The sequence below is a fragment of the Squalius cephalus genome, assembly GCF_949319135.1.
Source record: "Squalius cephalus genome assembly, chromosome: 18".
Taxonomy (NCBI): domain Eukaryota; kingdom Metazoa; phylum Chordata; class Actinopteri; order Cypriniformes; family Leuciscidae; genus Squalius; species Squalius cephalus.
The window spans coordinates 35,600,603-35,616,352 of NC_137139.1; the positions used below are offsets into that span (position 1 = coordinate 35,600,603).

Sequence of the window (15,750 nt, forward strand, 5' to 3'; positions counted from 1 at the left end):
ACTTTTGACTGGTAGTGTGTAAGAAAAAGTTTCTGCTCCTGAAAATGGTCAAACTTCAGAATCTGGAATCTCCTGACGTTCATTCAGGCGTGAAGATACAGCGAACACACACACACACACACACACACACACACACACACACACACATTCCTGTACGCTGGAATCTTATCATCTGCATATTTACCTGTTTCATGTCCAAAGGAGACGACAGAATCCCAGGAATCCCTCTGATCATTCCAGGAAATATTACAGACACTTTCTTCATCCTTCAACCTGCGGGAAAACAGATCCAGCAAAAAGCCTGGAGCGACACACACACACACACACACCTGATGTGTGGGGACACTTCAGCGTTCAGAAACTGTTTTTTAAACATCACTGTGGCTTTACTATGGTAAAATACTGGCGGTATTGCATAGTAATAACAATACACTTTTATCAGTAAATATCATGGTATTACCATATCACGAAAAACATGGTATATGGAATTGGGAAAATCATCGTAGAAAACGAATTTCTGCTGATTAAATATTTGAGAGCGAAACAAAACAAAGCTAATTTACTCTAGGCATTTCTGCATGCTATTACTTTTCGTTTTTTAAAAAGCCTGAAGATTCCAGGTTTTGGTAGATCAAATCTTATTCAGTGTCGCCACCTAGTGATGGTATAACACCAGCACACACACACACACACACACACACACACACACAGAGAGAGAGAGAGATAAGAGAGAGCTGGGTTTCCATGTTTTATGACAACTTTTCATAGACATAATGGTTTTTATACTGTACAAACTATATATTTTGTCCCCTTACACTGACCCTACCCATCTCACACACACACTCACACATGTCTGGTTTACTATCTTTGTGGGGACTCTCCATAGACTTAATGGTTTTTATACTGTACAAACTGTATATTCTATCTCCTTACACTAACCCTACCCCTAAACCTACCCATCACACACACACACACACACAAACCCGACCCCTAAACCTACCCATCATACACACACACACACACACACACACACACACACACACACTAACCCGACCCCTAAACCTACCCATCACAGAAAACTTTCTGCATTTTTACATTTACAAAAAAACTCATTCTGTATGATTTATAAGCTTGTTTACCCATGGGGACCTCAGTTTATGTCCCGACTGTGACACGAGTCCTCATGAGTCTGTGTGCATTCAGGTTGAAGTCCCCACCGGGATAGAAAAACATGAACACACACACACACTGACACACTAACCCTACCCATCACACACACACACACACACACACACACACACTAACCCTACCCATCACACACACACACACACACACACACACACACACTAACCCTACCCATCACACACATACACACACACACACACACTAACCCTACCCATCACACGCACACACACTGCGTCTCTCAGTCTCTCTCTCTCACACACAAACAAACACACTTACACACACACTATATGATACAAATACACAACCAGAGACTCAGAGAGAAGGACTTTATCAATTTGAGAATCTACAAATCATCTGAAACATACAAGAAACATCAAACTAAAATCACCAAAGGAGAATGTTCTTTACAAGCTGGAAATTTACAGTTGAAATCAAACTTACAATGACGTCCAAAACACAAACACATCATTAAAGCAGAATCGCCCTTCACACACAATCCCTTCACACACACGGGAGTGATGTTGAATTTACACATTTAAAACGTCCCGGACTCTCTTCATCCAGAGGCTAATTCCTGACAGGTAAAGGGTGAAATAAACTCTCTCACACTCACACACACACACACACACACACACACACACACACACTCTTCAGTCCGCAGACTGGCGCAGGATCCGCTTCTCCTCCTCCACGAAGTTCTTGTCTGACGTGGCCTGACCGATGTCTCTCTTTCTCTTCTCCTTCTGCTGGAATGTTTCGACGTGACGTTTCTTTGCAGATTTCTTCAGCGAGTCCTCGTCATCTGAAGATAGAGAGAGACACACACTTCAATAGATGATGGGCAGAAATGGTAAGATAGATAGATAGAGAGATAAATATGATGGATGGATAGATATGATGGATGGATGGATGATTAGATAGATAGATAAATAGAAAGACAGACAGACAGACAGATAGATAGACAGACACACGGATAGACAGACAGACAGATAGATAGACAGACACACGGATAGACAGACAGATAGATAGACAGACAGATAGACAGACACACGGATAGACAGATAGACAGACAGATAGAGATATATAGAGTTAGTGAATGTTGTTACCAGAGTCGGGCTCCTGAGGCTCCTCCCCCTCGGGCAGGAAGTGGGCGGGGCCTCCGGGGGCTTTAGGGGCGTCGTCTCCGTTGTCCTCGTAAACATTCGACCATTTAATGGCCATGTCCATCCCAGCGGGAGCTTTCTTCTTCTCCTCTGTCTCGTACGAGTGTGGCGGAGGAACTGCGCTGTTCTTCCACAGCTTAAACTCTTTCACAGGCTGGAAAACAGTTTACAACTAAACTATATCACTGAATAATACACACTATATCACTGATAACACACACTATATCACTGATAACAGACACACAGATGAGGTCTTTGATGAGGTTTATCATCCAGCACTGACAGTCACACAGAGTGATTCTAGAGTGTGACAGTGAAGGAGCGTATCCTTCCTCCTTTATATTCAGATAATGTTCTGATTGTCCAATCCAATCTGACTTCTGACCTGTAATGCTGCCAGACTCCACAATGTCGTAAATGCGAGTGGGAAGCCAGAGAATGTCTAATAAGGGGAGAACTTCCACTCTCAGTGAACTTCCCACTTCTGAACTGGTTGCAGTTCCACTCTGGCTCCATATGAGGGCGCTCACAGGACGAGTGCAGTTCCACTCTGGCTCCACATGAGGGCGCTCACAGGACAAGTGCAGAATGAATGGAGGTCTATGGCGCTGTACCCCTCGAAATCCACTTTTCTCAGGATATAATGTTTTGTCTAGTAATTTGAATGTTGTATTCGAAAGGAGATGCAAAGAAATTACACATTGCTGGGTTTTAGATTTTTTAGAGTCACTTATTTGCTTTAAAAAGTCTTTTAAAATGTCAATGACGTCATACACATCATACGACCAGAGATACCGCTTTACGGCAATCCTTCAGTCACTTTGGTGCTTTCAGCTCTGCACTTTCTTTTCTCTCGAGGCATCGACAACACAGCTGACACAGGTAAACACACAACACAGCTGACACAGGTAAACACAACACAGCTGACACAGGTAAACACACAACACAGCCGACACAGGTAAACACACAACACAGCTGACACAGGTAAACACACAACACAGCCGACACAGGTAAACACACAACACAGCCGACACAGGTAAACACACAACACAGCCGACACAGGTAAACACACAACACAGCTGACACAGGTAAACACACAACACAGCTGACACAGGGAAACACAACACAGCTGACACAGGGAAACACACAACACAGCCGACACAGGTAAACACACAACACAGCTGACACAGGTAAACACACAACACAGCTGACACAGGTAAACACACAACACAGCCGACACAGGTAAACACACGACACAGCCGACACAGGGAAACACACAACACAGCCGACACAGGTAAACACACAACACAGCTGACACAGGTAAACACACAACACAGCTGACACAGGGAAACACAACACAGCCGACACAGGTAAACACACAACACAGCTGACACAGGTAAACACACGACACAGCCGACACAGGGAAACACACAACACAGCCGACACAGGTAAACACACAACACAGCTGACACAGGGAAACACAACACAGCCGACACAGGTAAACACACAACACAGCTGACACAGGTAAACACACAACACAGCTGACACAGGTAAACACACAACACAGCCGACACAGGTAAACACACGACACAGCCGACACAGGGAAACACACAACACAGCCGACACAGGTAAACACACAACACAGCTGACACAGGTAAACACACGACACAGCCGACACAGGGAAACACACGACACAGCCGACGCAGGGAAACACACGACACAGCCGACGCAGGGAAACACACAACACAGCCGACACAGGGAAACACACAACACAGCCGACACAGGGAAACACACAACACAGCCGACACAGGGAAACACACAACACAGCCGACACAGGTAAACACACAACACAGCCGACACAGGTAAACACACAACACAGCCGACACAGGTAAACACACAACACAGCCGACACAGGTAAACACACAACACAGCTGACACACACAACACAGCTGACACAGGTAAACACACAACACAGCCGACACAGGTAAACACACAACACAGCCGACACAGGTAAACACACAACACAGCCGACGCAGGGAAACACACGACACAGCCGACGCAGGGAAACACACAACACAGCTGACACACACAACACAGCCGACACAGGGAAACACACAACACAGCCGACACAGGTAAACACACGACACAGCTGACACAGGTAAACACACAACACAGCCGACACAGGTAAACACACGACACAGCCGACACAGGTAAACACACAACACAGCTGACACAGGTAAACACACAACACAGCCGACACAGGTAAACACACGACACAGCTAAACACACAACACAGCCGACACAGGTAAACACACGACACAGCTGACACAGGCAAACACACAACACAGCCGACACAGGCAAACACACAACACAGCCGACACAGGTAAACACACACACAGCCGACACAGGCAAACACACAACACAGCTGACACAGGCAAACACACAACACAGCCGACACAGGCAAACACACAACACAGCCGACACAGGGAAACACACAACACAGCCGACACAGGCAAACACACAACACAGCCGACACAGGCAAACACACAACACAGCCGACACAGGCAAACACACAACACAGCCGACACAGGCAAACACACAACACAGCCGACACTAGGGGTGTAACGATACGCGTATTCGTATCGAACCGTTCGGTACGAGGCTTTCGGTTCGGTTTTCGGTACGCATTACGTACCGAACGGTTCATGGACAATTTTTTCTGCCGACCAAAATTACGTTATTTCAAATGAAGGCGCGTCGCGGGTGGCAAGCGCGCTCATAGAGGCTGCCGCGACCACATCATCAACTGGCAAATGCAATGTAAGGAACGAAACTGAGCTACTCTTATTGTGTTTGTGTGGACCGTTTATCAGTTTTGACCTGTGAAGCGGGACTCGCGAGCCCTATGCGCGAGCCTGATCAAGCAACACCACACAGCGCTAAGAGATCCAGACCAGTAACGGAAGCATTTGAATTTCAAATGCTTTTTGAATTCGCCACTGAAGTAATAACATCGCTGCGAGATCTAGTGAGAAACATGCACATTTCTCTGTTATTAACGGATCAAACTGCGCTGACGTGGAAACCAGGAAACATCGTGCCATGAATGAACTGGCCGGTGTCCACAGATCAGCAACATTCACCGCGGAATGGATTTACTGTAGTAACACTAACTGCAAGGTATGGAAGTTTGTCAGGAATAGTGGGCTATAATGCTTTCAAGTAACATTACGTCGGTTTTATTTTGACATTATGAATACAATTGCTGCCCTCAAATGTGAATCTGAACTAAAATAAACCTTTGTTTATAACTAGTCTACTAGCCTACTACAATATTACATTTAATTTTGCCCAAAGAGCTGTTTTGTTTTATATGCTCATAAGAAGAGTCAAGTATAGCTCCATTATTGCTCAGTAAAAAAAGCACCAAAAAAATAAAAAATCATACTTTATGATGTTAGTTTCATTAAATAAATTAATAATAATAAAAAAATAATTCAAGGAAAATTCTCTGGCAATGCTGTATGGAAAACGTACCGAACCGAACCGTGACACAAGTGTATCGTATCGAACCGAACCGTGAATTTTGTGAACCGTTACACCCCTAGCCGACACAGGTAAATACACGTGCTAGAAGAGTTTCTGTTTTGTTGTTTTAAAAGACCATCAAGCGGTATCTCTGGTCGTAATCAGTCCTTCACTGACCAATCAGCGTTCATTAGCAGAATGCTAGCGTGTTATGGGCAACAACAACTCAACCTGTAAGAAATCGAAAGGACATAAGTACTCGTTCATTCAACTTTCGACCCATAACCCATGTTGAACTTGCAAAACCTACAATCAAATCTGAGATTTCTCAACGGCAATCGGGTGAAAGAGACACATTTAGCCGTCTAGCTCCATAGACTCCCATTCATTCTGCACTCATGGGCGATCGCCCCCAGTGGAGCTCTGGTGGAACTACAACAACAATTAGGTACAATAGGACTTAATAGGGAGTGGCCTTACGAGTTGTGTCAGTGTTAAAGTGAGAAACATGGCGGAATAATACAATACTGAAGGTGTTTAGCAGTGATATTGTCAGGCTTTAAGCTAACAGCGCATTAAGCTAATTACCCGCACAGAATATGATGCCATTATAATATCACAATGTAATATGTAACAATAAAGTCTGCAGTGGCTTCATAAATTAATTAAAAACATAAAAAGCAAAGCACACCTGATGCACATTTCTTTGTTCTTCATTTTCTAGAACTAGAGTTAAGAAGCTTGCGGTATTTGTGTAAAATTAATTAAGAAAAGTACACCGCCATCTAACGCCGTCGTAAACACCGTATTATACAAGAACTCTGTTTACTCCAGAGCGGATATATATATATACAGTGAGGAAAATAAGTATTTGAACACCCTGCTATTTTGCAAGTTCTCCCACTTGGAAATCATGGAGGGGTCTGAAATTGTCATCGTAGGTGCATGTCCACTGTGAGAGACATAATCTAAAAAAAAAATCCAGAAATCACAATATATGATTTTTTAACTATTTATTTGTATGATACAGCTGCAAATAAGTATTTGAACACCTGTCTATCAGCTAGAATTCTGACCCTCAAAGACCTGTTAGTCTGCCTTTAAAATGTCCACCTCCACTCCATTTATTATCCTAAATTAGATGCACCTGTTTGAGGTTGTTAGCTGCATAAAGACACCTGTCCACCCCATACAATCAGTAAGAATCCAACTACTAACATGGCCAAGACCAAAGAGCTGTCCAAAGACACTAGAGACAAAATTGTACACCTCCACAAGGCTGGAAAGGGCTACGGGGAAATTGCCAAGCAGCTTGGTGAAAAAAGGTCCACTGTTGGAGCAATCATTAGAAAATGGAAGAAGCTAAACATGACTGTCAATCTCCCTTGGACTGGGGCTCCATGCAAGATCTCACCTCGTGGGGTCTCAATGATCCTAAGAAAGGTGAGAAATCAGCCCAGAACTACACGGGAGGAGCTGGTCAATGACCTGAAAAGAGCTGGGACCACCGTTTCCAAGGTTACTGTTGGTAATACACTAAAGCCCTATTCGGACGGGACTAGTTTCACAGGGGGACGTTAGAGAAATTTCTGTTTCACAGACGTACTTTGAGATTTTAATCCTGTCCGAATCTGCCATGTCTGTCTTTTTCTCACACGACCTCTGTAAAAATTCCAGAGCAAATTACCAACTGTTTTTCGTCAAACTCGGCGGTCCTCAGAGAAATCTAATCCCGTCCGAATGCGAATGTCTGTGATTGCCGGAAAAGTTTTTTTCCAAAACGCTTTTTCTTGTGTGTTTTGGTCAACATGAACTACCGTACAATCTCTCGCTATCGCGCCGATATTCAAGTTTCTGCTTTTTGCGCACCGATAATGGATGTAGATGTGTTCGGTACACTGCGAAGAAATAAAAAAACGAAATCAACAAGAAGAGCCAAATCACGTAAACTGTTAAGACTGGCTACTGTAATATCAGTTTCAGGTAAGATTACTTTCATTTCTGCACTTCATTACATAAGGTATAGCCTAAATTATATAAGTTAAAACTTTTTATTCCAGTGGGTTTATTATAAGAACCCATTTATATAAAATCATGATGATAAATGTATGTTTAGTTTTTTTATACTACAATTTTTATCAAATGTTTACAAAACACTAAATACGTTAGGACGTTTTACTTTATATTTCATACGCAATCCACGCATTCTGAACACGTGATCTTCTGCAATGCCCACATGTAAAACACAGACACTCCTACCTCGGTAATAAACACGGAGATGTTAGTCCCGTCCGAATCCGTACATGAAATCACAGACGTAGGTTGATAAGAATTGTAACTCAAACGTCGTTTGGAAAACTAGTCCCGTCCGAATAGGGCTTAAGACGTCATGGTTTTAAATCATGCATGGCACGGAAGGTTCCCCTGCTTAAACCAGCACATGTCAAGGCCCGTCTTAAGTTTGCCAATGACCATTTGGATGATCCAGAGGAGTCATGGGAGAAAGTCATGTGGTCAGATGAGACCAAAATAGAACTTTTTGGTCATAATTCCACTAAACGTGTTTGGAGGAAGAAGAATGATGAGTACCATCCCAAGAACACCATCCCTACTGTGAAGCATGGGGGTGGTAGCATCATGCTTTGGGGGTGTTTTTCTGCACATGGGACAGGGCGACTGCACTGTATTAAGGAGAGGATGACCGGGGCCATGTATTGCGAGATTTTGGGGAACAACCTCCTTCCCTCAGTTAGAGCATTGAAGATGGGTCGAGGCTGGGTCTTCCAACATGACAATGACCCGAAGCACACCCTCCTCAGTGTGTGCAAACCTGGTGAAAAACTACAGGAAACGTTTGACCTCTGTAATTGCAAACAAAGGCTACTGTACCAAATATTAACATTGATTTTCTCAGGTGTTCAAATACTTATTTGCAGCTGTATCATACAAATAAATAGTTAAAAAATCATATATTGTGATTTCTGGATTATTTTTTTTTAGATTATGTCTCTCACAGTGGACATGCACCTACGATGACAATTTCAGACCCCTCCATGATTTCTAAGTGGGAGAACTTGCAAAATAGCAGGGTGTTCAAATACTTATTTTCCTCACTGTATATAAATGAACTAAATTAATAACTTTTTACAACAAAAATGAACCATCACTGAACTTAGTTATGCTGGACTTTATTCTCTTCTGGAAACAAACTCTGTTGCATTATTTTCCTGTTATCTCTGTAAAGCTGCTTTGAAACACTCTGTGTTGTGTAATAAAGTGCTGTAGAAATAAAGTTGACTTTATAGTTTTGACTCTCAGAATATTATCATTCTAGGCCAATGATGGATCTTTCAACCACACGTGGAACATTCTTAGACTTGAGTGGAGATCCTCCTGTCATGAACTCTTTACCAGACAATACAGTTCACTATTAGAATACGGTGTGTGTGTGTGCTATATATAAAATACACAGATATATATTTACAAACTTTTATGTTAGATGTGATTAATCAATATGACATCGCATATGCACTCAGTGTGTTTCCCTACTGTCAACCACAGTGACCCTCAGTAATGTGTGTGTGTGTGTGTTAAAAAAACTGTGGTTTCAAATGTTCGCACATGTTGTAATTTGGTACACTGTTTATTTAAATTTAAGTTATGTAATAATATTTTCTTCTATTATTAGGGGCCAAGCCCCGAAGGGGCTATGGCACCTATTGTATCTGTTAGTTTTCTTATTATTATTATTATTATTATTCTTCTTCCTCCTCTTGAAGTCTATGGCAGCCCTATGAACCATACATAGGAAAATGATGAAATTTGGCACACTTGTAGTGATGGTAATGAAAAGTAATTGTAGCAATTTTTGAGTCTCTAGGACCAACTCTATAGCGCCACCAGCAGTTCAAAAATCCAACATTGAAATGGTTATAACTTTTGAACCCTTTGATCTAGAAAAATGAAACTTAGTACACCTGATTTATCTCATCATGCTGATCAGAACCAATATCTTACATCAAGACTCCGCCCATTACAGTAGTGGCCATTTTGAAAAGTACAGTATGCAGTTTTTTTGCTACTCCTCCTTCAAAATTGGTCTAATTTTGTCCAAACATGTACTCAAATGATCTTCGGACTGAGCCGCATAAAAGTACTGTCCCCGATTTTTTTGCTATATTGGAAAAAAAAAAGTTATGATGTCGCAAACTTAACGAGGTCGACCCAAAATTGGTTCAGAAGCTATAGCTCGGCCAAACTTTGATCAATCGAAACGAAAATTGGTACACTTCATCGGAAGCATGATCTGAGGTTCCATGCCAAAGTTGGGAACAGCGCCACCTACGGGTCATGAGATATGGAAAATGCATATTTTGGCCAATAACTTATGAACAGTTTGTCAGAAAATTATAAACTTGGTGTCTATCGATTCCTTGGGTCATGACAAATCCGTGGATATCGATTTTGCCATGATGGGATGTACCACGTGTCTGCCATTTTGAATGATGTCATAATTTGCAATATCTTTTAAACTATTTGAAATTTCTTCACCAAATTTGGTATGGATCATCATTAGCATGGCCCGAAGGTACCTGAGAAATTTGATCACAGCGCCACCTAGTGTTCCAGAGATATCATTGTTTTTTGAAAAAACGCTTATAACTTTTGCTAACATTGCTTGAAATTTGATTTCTTTATGTCAATATATTCCTTGGCTTATGCCGATTTCAACGATATCTCATATGTTATTTATCAACAATGTGACTGGCCGCCATATTGGAGTGAATGTAAAACAGTTTTTTCGCTACTCCTCCTTCAAAATTGGTCTAATTTTGTCCAAACATGTACTCAAATGATCTTCGGACTGAGCCGCATAAAAGTACTGTCCCCGATTTTTTTGCTATACTGGAAAAAAAAAGTTATGATGTCGCAAACTTAATGAGGTCAACCCATAATTGGTTCAGAGGCTGTAACTTGTGAACAGTTTGTCACAAAATCATAAAATTGGTGTCTATCGATTCCTTGCGTCATGTCGAATCTGAGGATATCTATTTTGCCAGCATTGGATGTACCACATCATAAGCTATATTAGCATTAAGTTAGCTTAGCATGCTAATCTCGTTAACATGATTTTGTGTGCTCATTCACACACTGAAGCCTCTCCTCTGCAGCTTTGTAAAACATGTCCTCTGGGTGGCGCAAGTGGTTCAACCATGCGTCATGAATCCCGAACCATTGTGGTCGTGGGTTCGAGACCAGTGTGGGGCGACTTTGAAATTGTGTATAAAATAATAATTTAAATTCCTTCCGGCTCTGCACTGCTGTTGGTGCTTAAATGCTAGCTGTGCTGCTGTAATTGATGTGCTTACTGTGCTTGATGTACATTAAATTTCTGATGTTTTGCTCTTCTGGCTCCGCATTGCGCTACAGCGGCTGTTGCTTGCTCTGCCTTGCAGGGCTTGGCCCCGTATTGCTGCTTGCAGCTATATTTTTTTATGCTTTTATTATTATTCTACGAACATTTATTATTTAATCGTTGAACATAATCGTTCAATAAATATGTTGAGATTAAGCTCAGTGCCGACTACGATCAAGAGAAAAATAAAAGGGGGAGTAACGTAATATTAAATCAATGTATTATGAACTAGCAGCACTAAATATAACATACAGATCTCAAAAGTGATGAGTTCAGGCTGACCTCTTCCGGCGCTTTGACGGTCCTCCTGTCCCAGTCGATGAGCTTATTGAGCGGGTTGTAGAGGAACGCGGGTCTGCTGACGGAGCGGAACAGGTCGTCGGGGTTCGGCAGCGGCTCGGCGGCTCGTTTGCGGCTCTGCGGGTTCGAGGATCCGGACGGTTCCGGTTCGATGCGGCTCTTCTTACTGGACTCATGACTGTCCGAGTCACTGCTGCTGTCGCTCAGATCATCATAACCCATGAAGAAATTACGGCCCTCGGGTTCCTTCTCATCGCTCATGGTGGATGAAGACGAGGAAGACTGTCGGATTCAATGCTTTTGGGTTTGGGATTCGGAACTGCAGATTAAAAACAACTAAACAACAGCCGCCATGTTGAATTTGGCGCGCGCTGATGATGTAATAAACATGGGTCGCTCGCGTATACAGAATAAAATGACCGATTAAATCTCAAAAGAACGGATCACAAAAATAAAATAAAATAGAACGTGATCATTTTTCAATTTAACAATGTGTTTTTAAAATCAAGTGTCTGGATTCAGATCAATGTTTAAGTAAATAAGTAATATATATATAGGCCTATATATAAATCATCAGGGCTCATTTAAATTTTGATGAAGCCACCGAGTATTTCGGTTGTGTTTTGATTTTATCCTGCTGTGGAAATAAATGCAGCAGAACAAATCACATCACATCCATTCACAAGCTGCTTTATTTAACAAACCCAACAAAATCATTACAAACGCACAGTATTAAAGGGATCATGGCACACTAAAAGTCCTGAGTCACATCGATCAAACATTTCCAGACAGAGAACAGCTGATGATCGGCCAGTGGGAACAAGATTACAAGAAAATGCAAATACGGCAGACAGCAGAATCCTGGAGATCTGACATTGAGTCTTGGGAGACGCCATTTCCACCACATGAGAAAAAAAATCATGCTTTTGTAAATCATGAATATCTTTCTTTCTTTCTTTTTATTATTTATATAGCACACATAATACAACAGACGTTGCCCAAGGTGCTTCACAAACGGTAGGATAAAACACTTAATTAAAAGTTACATACAAACAAGCAATGGAATGAAAACATAAGACAGGAGACAGCTATAACCCAGATAGCACACGTCTATTTGATGTGATGTTTACATCTGGAAGACGTATTTTTAAGAGTGTTTGCCCATCTGCAATACGTCTATAGGACGTTTCCTGTCAGATGTCAAATAGACGTTTAGAAGATGTCAGTTTAACATACATTCTAAATCATTACATCTTAAAGACATCTTCTAAACGTCTATTTGACATCTGACAGGAAACGTCCTATAGACGTATTGCAGATGAGCAAACACTATTAGACTACACTATTAACTAGACTACAGCGGATAGTTCGGACTGCTGAGCGAATCACTGGCACTACCCTTCCCACACTCAAAGAACTGTACTCATCCAGAGTGAGTAAAAGGGCTCGCAAAATCACTCTGGACCCGTCACACCCAGCACACTTTCTGTTTGAACTGTTACCGTCTGGTCGACGCTACAGAGCACCGAGCACAAAAACAACCAGACACAGGAAAAGTTTCTTTCCCCAGGCCATCTACCTCATGAACACTTAAATGTTCCCCTACTGTGGAACAAACATGTGCAATACTTCCCTCAGACATTTCATTATAGCACCTTATAACTTTACTTTATATATATTTATAATTTATAATCTTTTATTTTAATTTTTTTATTTATACCTATGTTACTTGTCACTTGTCTTGTCACTTTATATTGTATGTGTACTGGAAGCTACTGTCACCAAGACAAATTCCTTGTATGCGCAAGCATACTTGGCAATAAAGCTCTTTCTGATTCTGATTCTGATTCTGATTAAAAATACGTCTTCCAGATGTAAACACGCACATCAAATAGACGTGTGCTATACATACTGTATCACTTTCACACAAAGGGGCAAGCCACTTCAGACTGACCCCCATGCTACATCTAATAAGTGGGTTTAATGACTTAATCACAGCCAACGACTTTGCTGATCTGACAGCGTGCGGGATCAGCACGCTGTCGACTTTGCTGATCTCACCTTTACGTTTAAAATTTGTTCTTACAGTCACAAGGAGATTTAAATTTTCCGATCTCAAGGACCTGGACGGAATGTATACAGACAACAACTCAGAAAGGTATGGTGGTGCCAAATTATGTAGTGCTTTAAAAACCAGAACAATGATCTTGTAATGCACTCTATACTCGACTGGCAGCCAACTCAAGGATCTCAATAAAGGTGTAATATGATCCGTTCTCTTCGCTGACTTAATCAATCTGGCTGCAGCATTTTGTATGTTTTGCAAGCGTGCCAGAGCTTGTTTATCAATCCCAGCATACAGTGAATTACAATAATCCATTCTAGAGAAAACGACCGCAGAAATTGCTCTCTCAAAATCTGAAAAATCTCAAAATGGTTTGGTTTTTGCTAAGAGCTTTAAGTGAAAAAAAGTAGATTTAACCACAGAATTTATTTGTTTATCCATTTTTAGCTCAGAGTCCAACTATCTCAGTTAGAGTTTTCTCAGTTTTCTCTTCATTTAGTTTTAAAAAATTTGCTGCCAACCAGTCTTTCACCTCCTGAATACAAGCTAATAGGTTACCAAAAGTGTTACTATTTGACTGTTTTACCGAAAAATAAATCTGTACGTCATCCACGTAGCAGTGAAAAGACATATTGTGTTCCCGAAAAATAGAACCAAGAGGTAGCATATATAGAGAGAATAAGATAGGAGCTAAAAACTAACCCTGGGGAACCCCACACAATAACAGGGACTTCCGGGACATGCAATCTTTTACACACACAGAAAAAATTCTAAATTATGTCATATGATGAAAAGACAAAATGACACACTAAATCAATTATGTGATGGAAATAATGACTTAATGATATCCATATTTATAACTTTAAATAAGTCAATCTTCCGCCGGAACTCGCCTTGCATACAGACATTACCGGAAGCCAGTGATTATAGATTATAAAGTTATAAATATGGATATTTTTCTTACACAAACACATCGCTTCACTTCAGAAGGCCTTTATTAACCCCGTACAGATTACTTTTATGATGGATGGATGTGCTTTTTTGGGCTTCAAAATCATCGCAGGCTCTGTTCAATCCCATTATAAAGCTGGGAAGAGCCAGGATATTTTTTAAATATATCTCAGATTGTGTTTGGTTGAAAGAATAAAGTCATATACACATAGGATGGTTTGAGGGTGAGTAAATGATGGGGTACTTTTCGTTTTTGGGTGAACTATCCCTTTAAGTGTGACATAAAAAGGTTAAATTATGAAATTTATGAAACGTCATAATTATGACTTTTTATCTCATATTTCGACTTTTTAATCTAGTATGCCATAATTGTGACCTAATATGCCATAATCAGAAAAAGTAAAACGTTTTACTTAATATGTCGTCATAATGTTTATTTTTTATGTCATTATTAAGATTTACCAAAGCATTTTTTATTTTTCCTGGTGGAAATGAGCTTCCAGATATATATTTTTAGGATGATGATGATTACAGATTTCAGCAGATAATAACAGGGAAACTCCGGGTTGAATGGAAGTTCACGCACTTGGCTCTCCAATCCATGAGGAAACACGGAATTCCTTCAGGATGAGCGGATAGTAGTTGAAGTCAAACTAGTAAACACTGCTTTCTTTACGACCGTGATCTCATACAGTCACTTGGACGCGTTACGACCGGCTGTTGAGATAATACGGCAGAATATTTTACAAGTGTCTGGCAGAGAAATAACGATTACGTATTCTGCAAAGCATCCGCATGAGATAAAGAATGAGATGTCGTAAGATGATGACAATTCACTTTTTTTTATAAAAGGCTGTCGAAGTGTTTAACGGTCGTCATCATCGAAGTGTTATTAGCACAACTGTAAATCCAGTTTAACTGTTGTTGACCCGCGACTCTGGGCTTTAAATCTGCATTTTCTCTTCAGTTCGGAGAAATAAACCGATGAGTTACGACAGAGAATTAATCTGTCTCTTCAGTTCGGAGAATCCTTAACACTATTAAAGTAAAAAAGCGCTAAACTGTGACTGAGGAAGCTAATTAAACGCACAGCTAGGCAGATTAGCAACTTTAGCTAATTGTCAAACACTCTATTGGGTATC

The 15,750-nt window shown here is 41.0% G+C and overlaps 1 protein-coding gene across 1 annotated transcript; it reads right to left on the minus strand.

Moving 5' to 3' along the window:
- Positions 1 to 1,497: 1,497 nt before the first annotated feature.
- Positions 1,498 to 13,271, minus strand: cUnh1orf52 (chromosome Un C1orf52 homolog). Its single transcript, XM_079848340.1, has 3 exons — positions 11,575 to 13,271; positions 2,292 to 2,502; positions 1,498 to 1,987 (listed from the first exon to the last, which is right to left on the minus strand). Exons 1-3 carry the CDS (start codon positions 11,851 to 11,853, stop codon positions 1,836 to 1,838), a joined length of 642 nt encoding a protein of 213 aa, XP_079704466.1. The 5' UTR covers positions 11,854 to 13,271; the 3' UTR covers positions 1,498 to 1,835.
- Between the last annotated feature and the right edge of the window lie 2,479 nt (positions 13,272 to 15,750).

Bases quoted from the DNA above. Each gene is read 5' to 3' on its own strand.
- cUnh1orf52 (XM_079848340.1), bottom strand. From the start codon at position 11,853: ATGAGCGATGAGAAGGAACCCGAGGGCCGTAATTTCTTCATGGGTTAT. The intron at 2,503-11,574 runs GTCAGCCTGAAC...ACTGTTTTCCAG, and splicing joins CCGTCAAAGCGCCGGAAGAG to CCTGTGAAAGAGTTTAAGCT. The intron at 1,988-2,291 runs GTAACAACATTC...CTCTATCTTCAG, and splicing joins GCCTCAGGAGCCCGACTCTG to ATGACGAGGACTCGCTGAAG.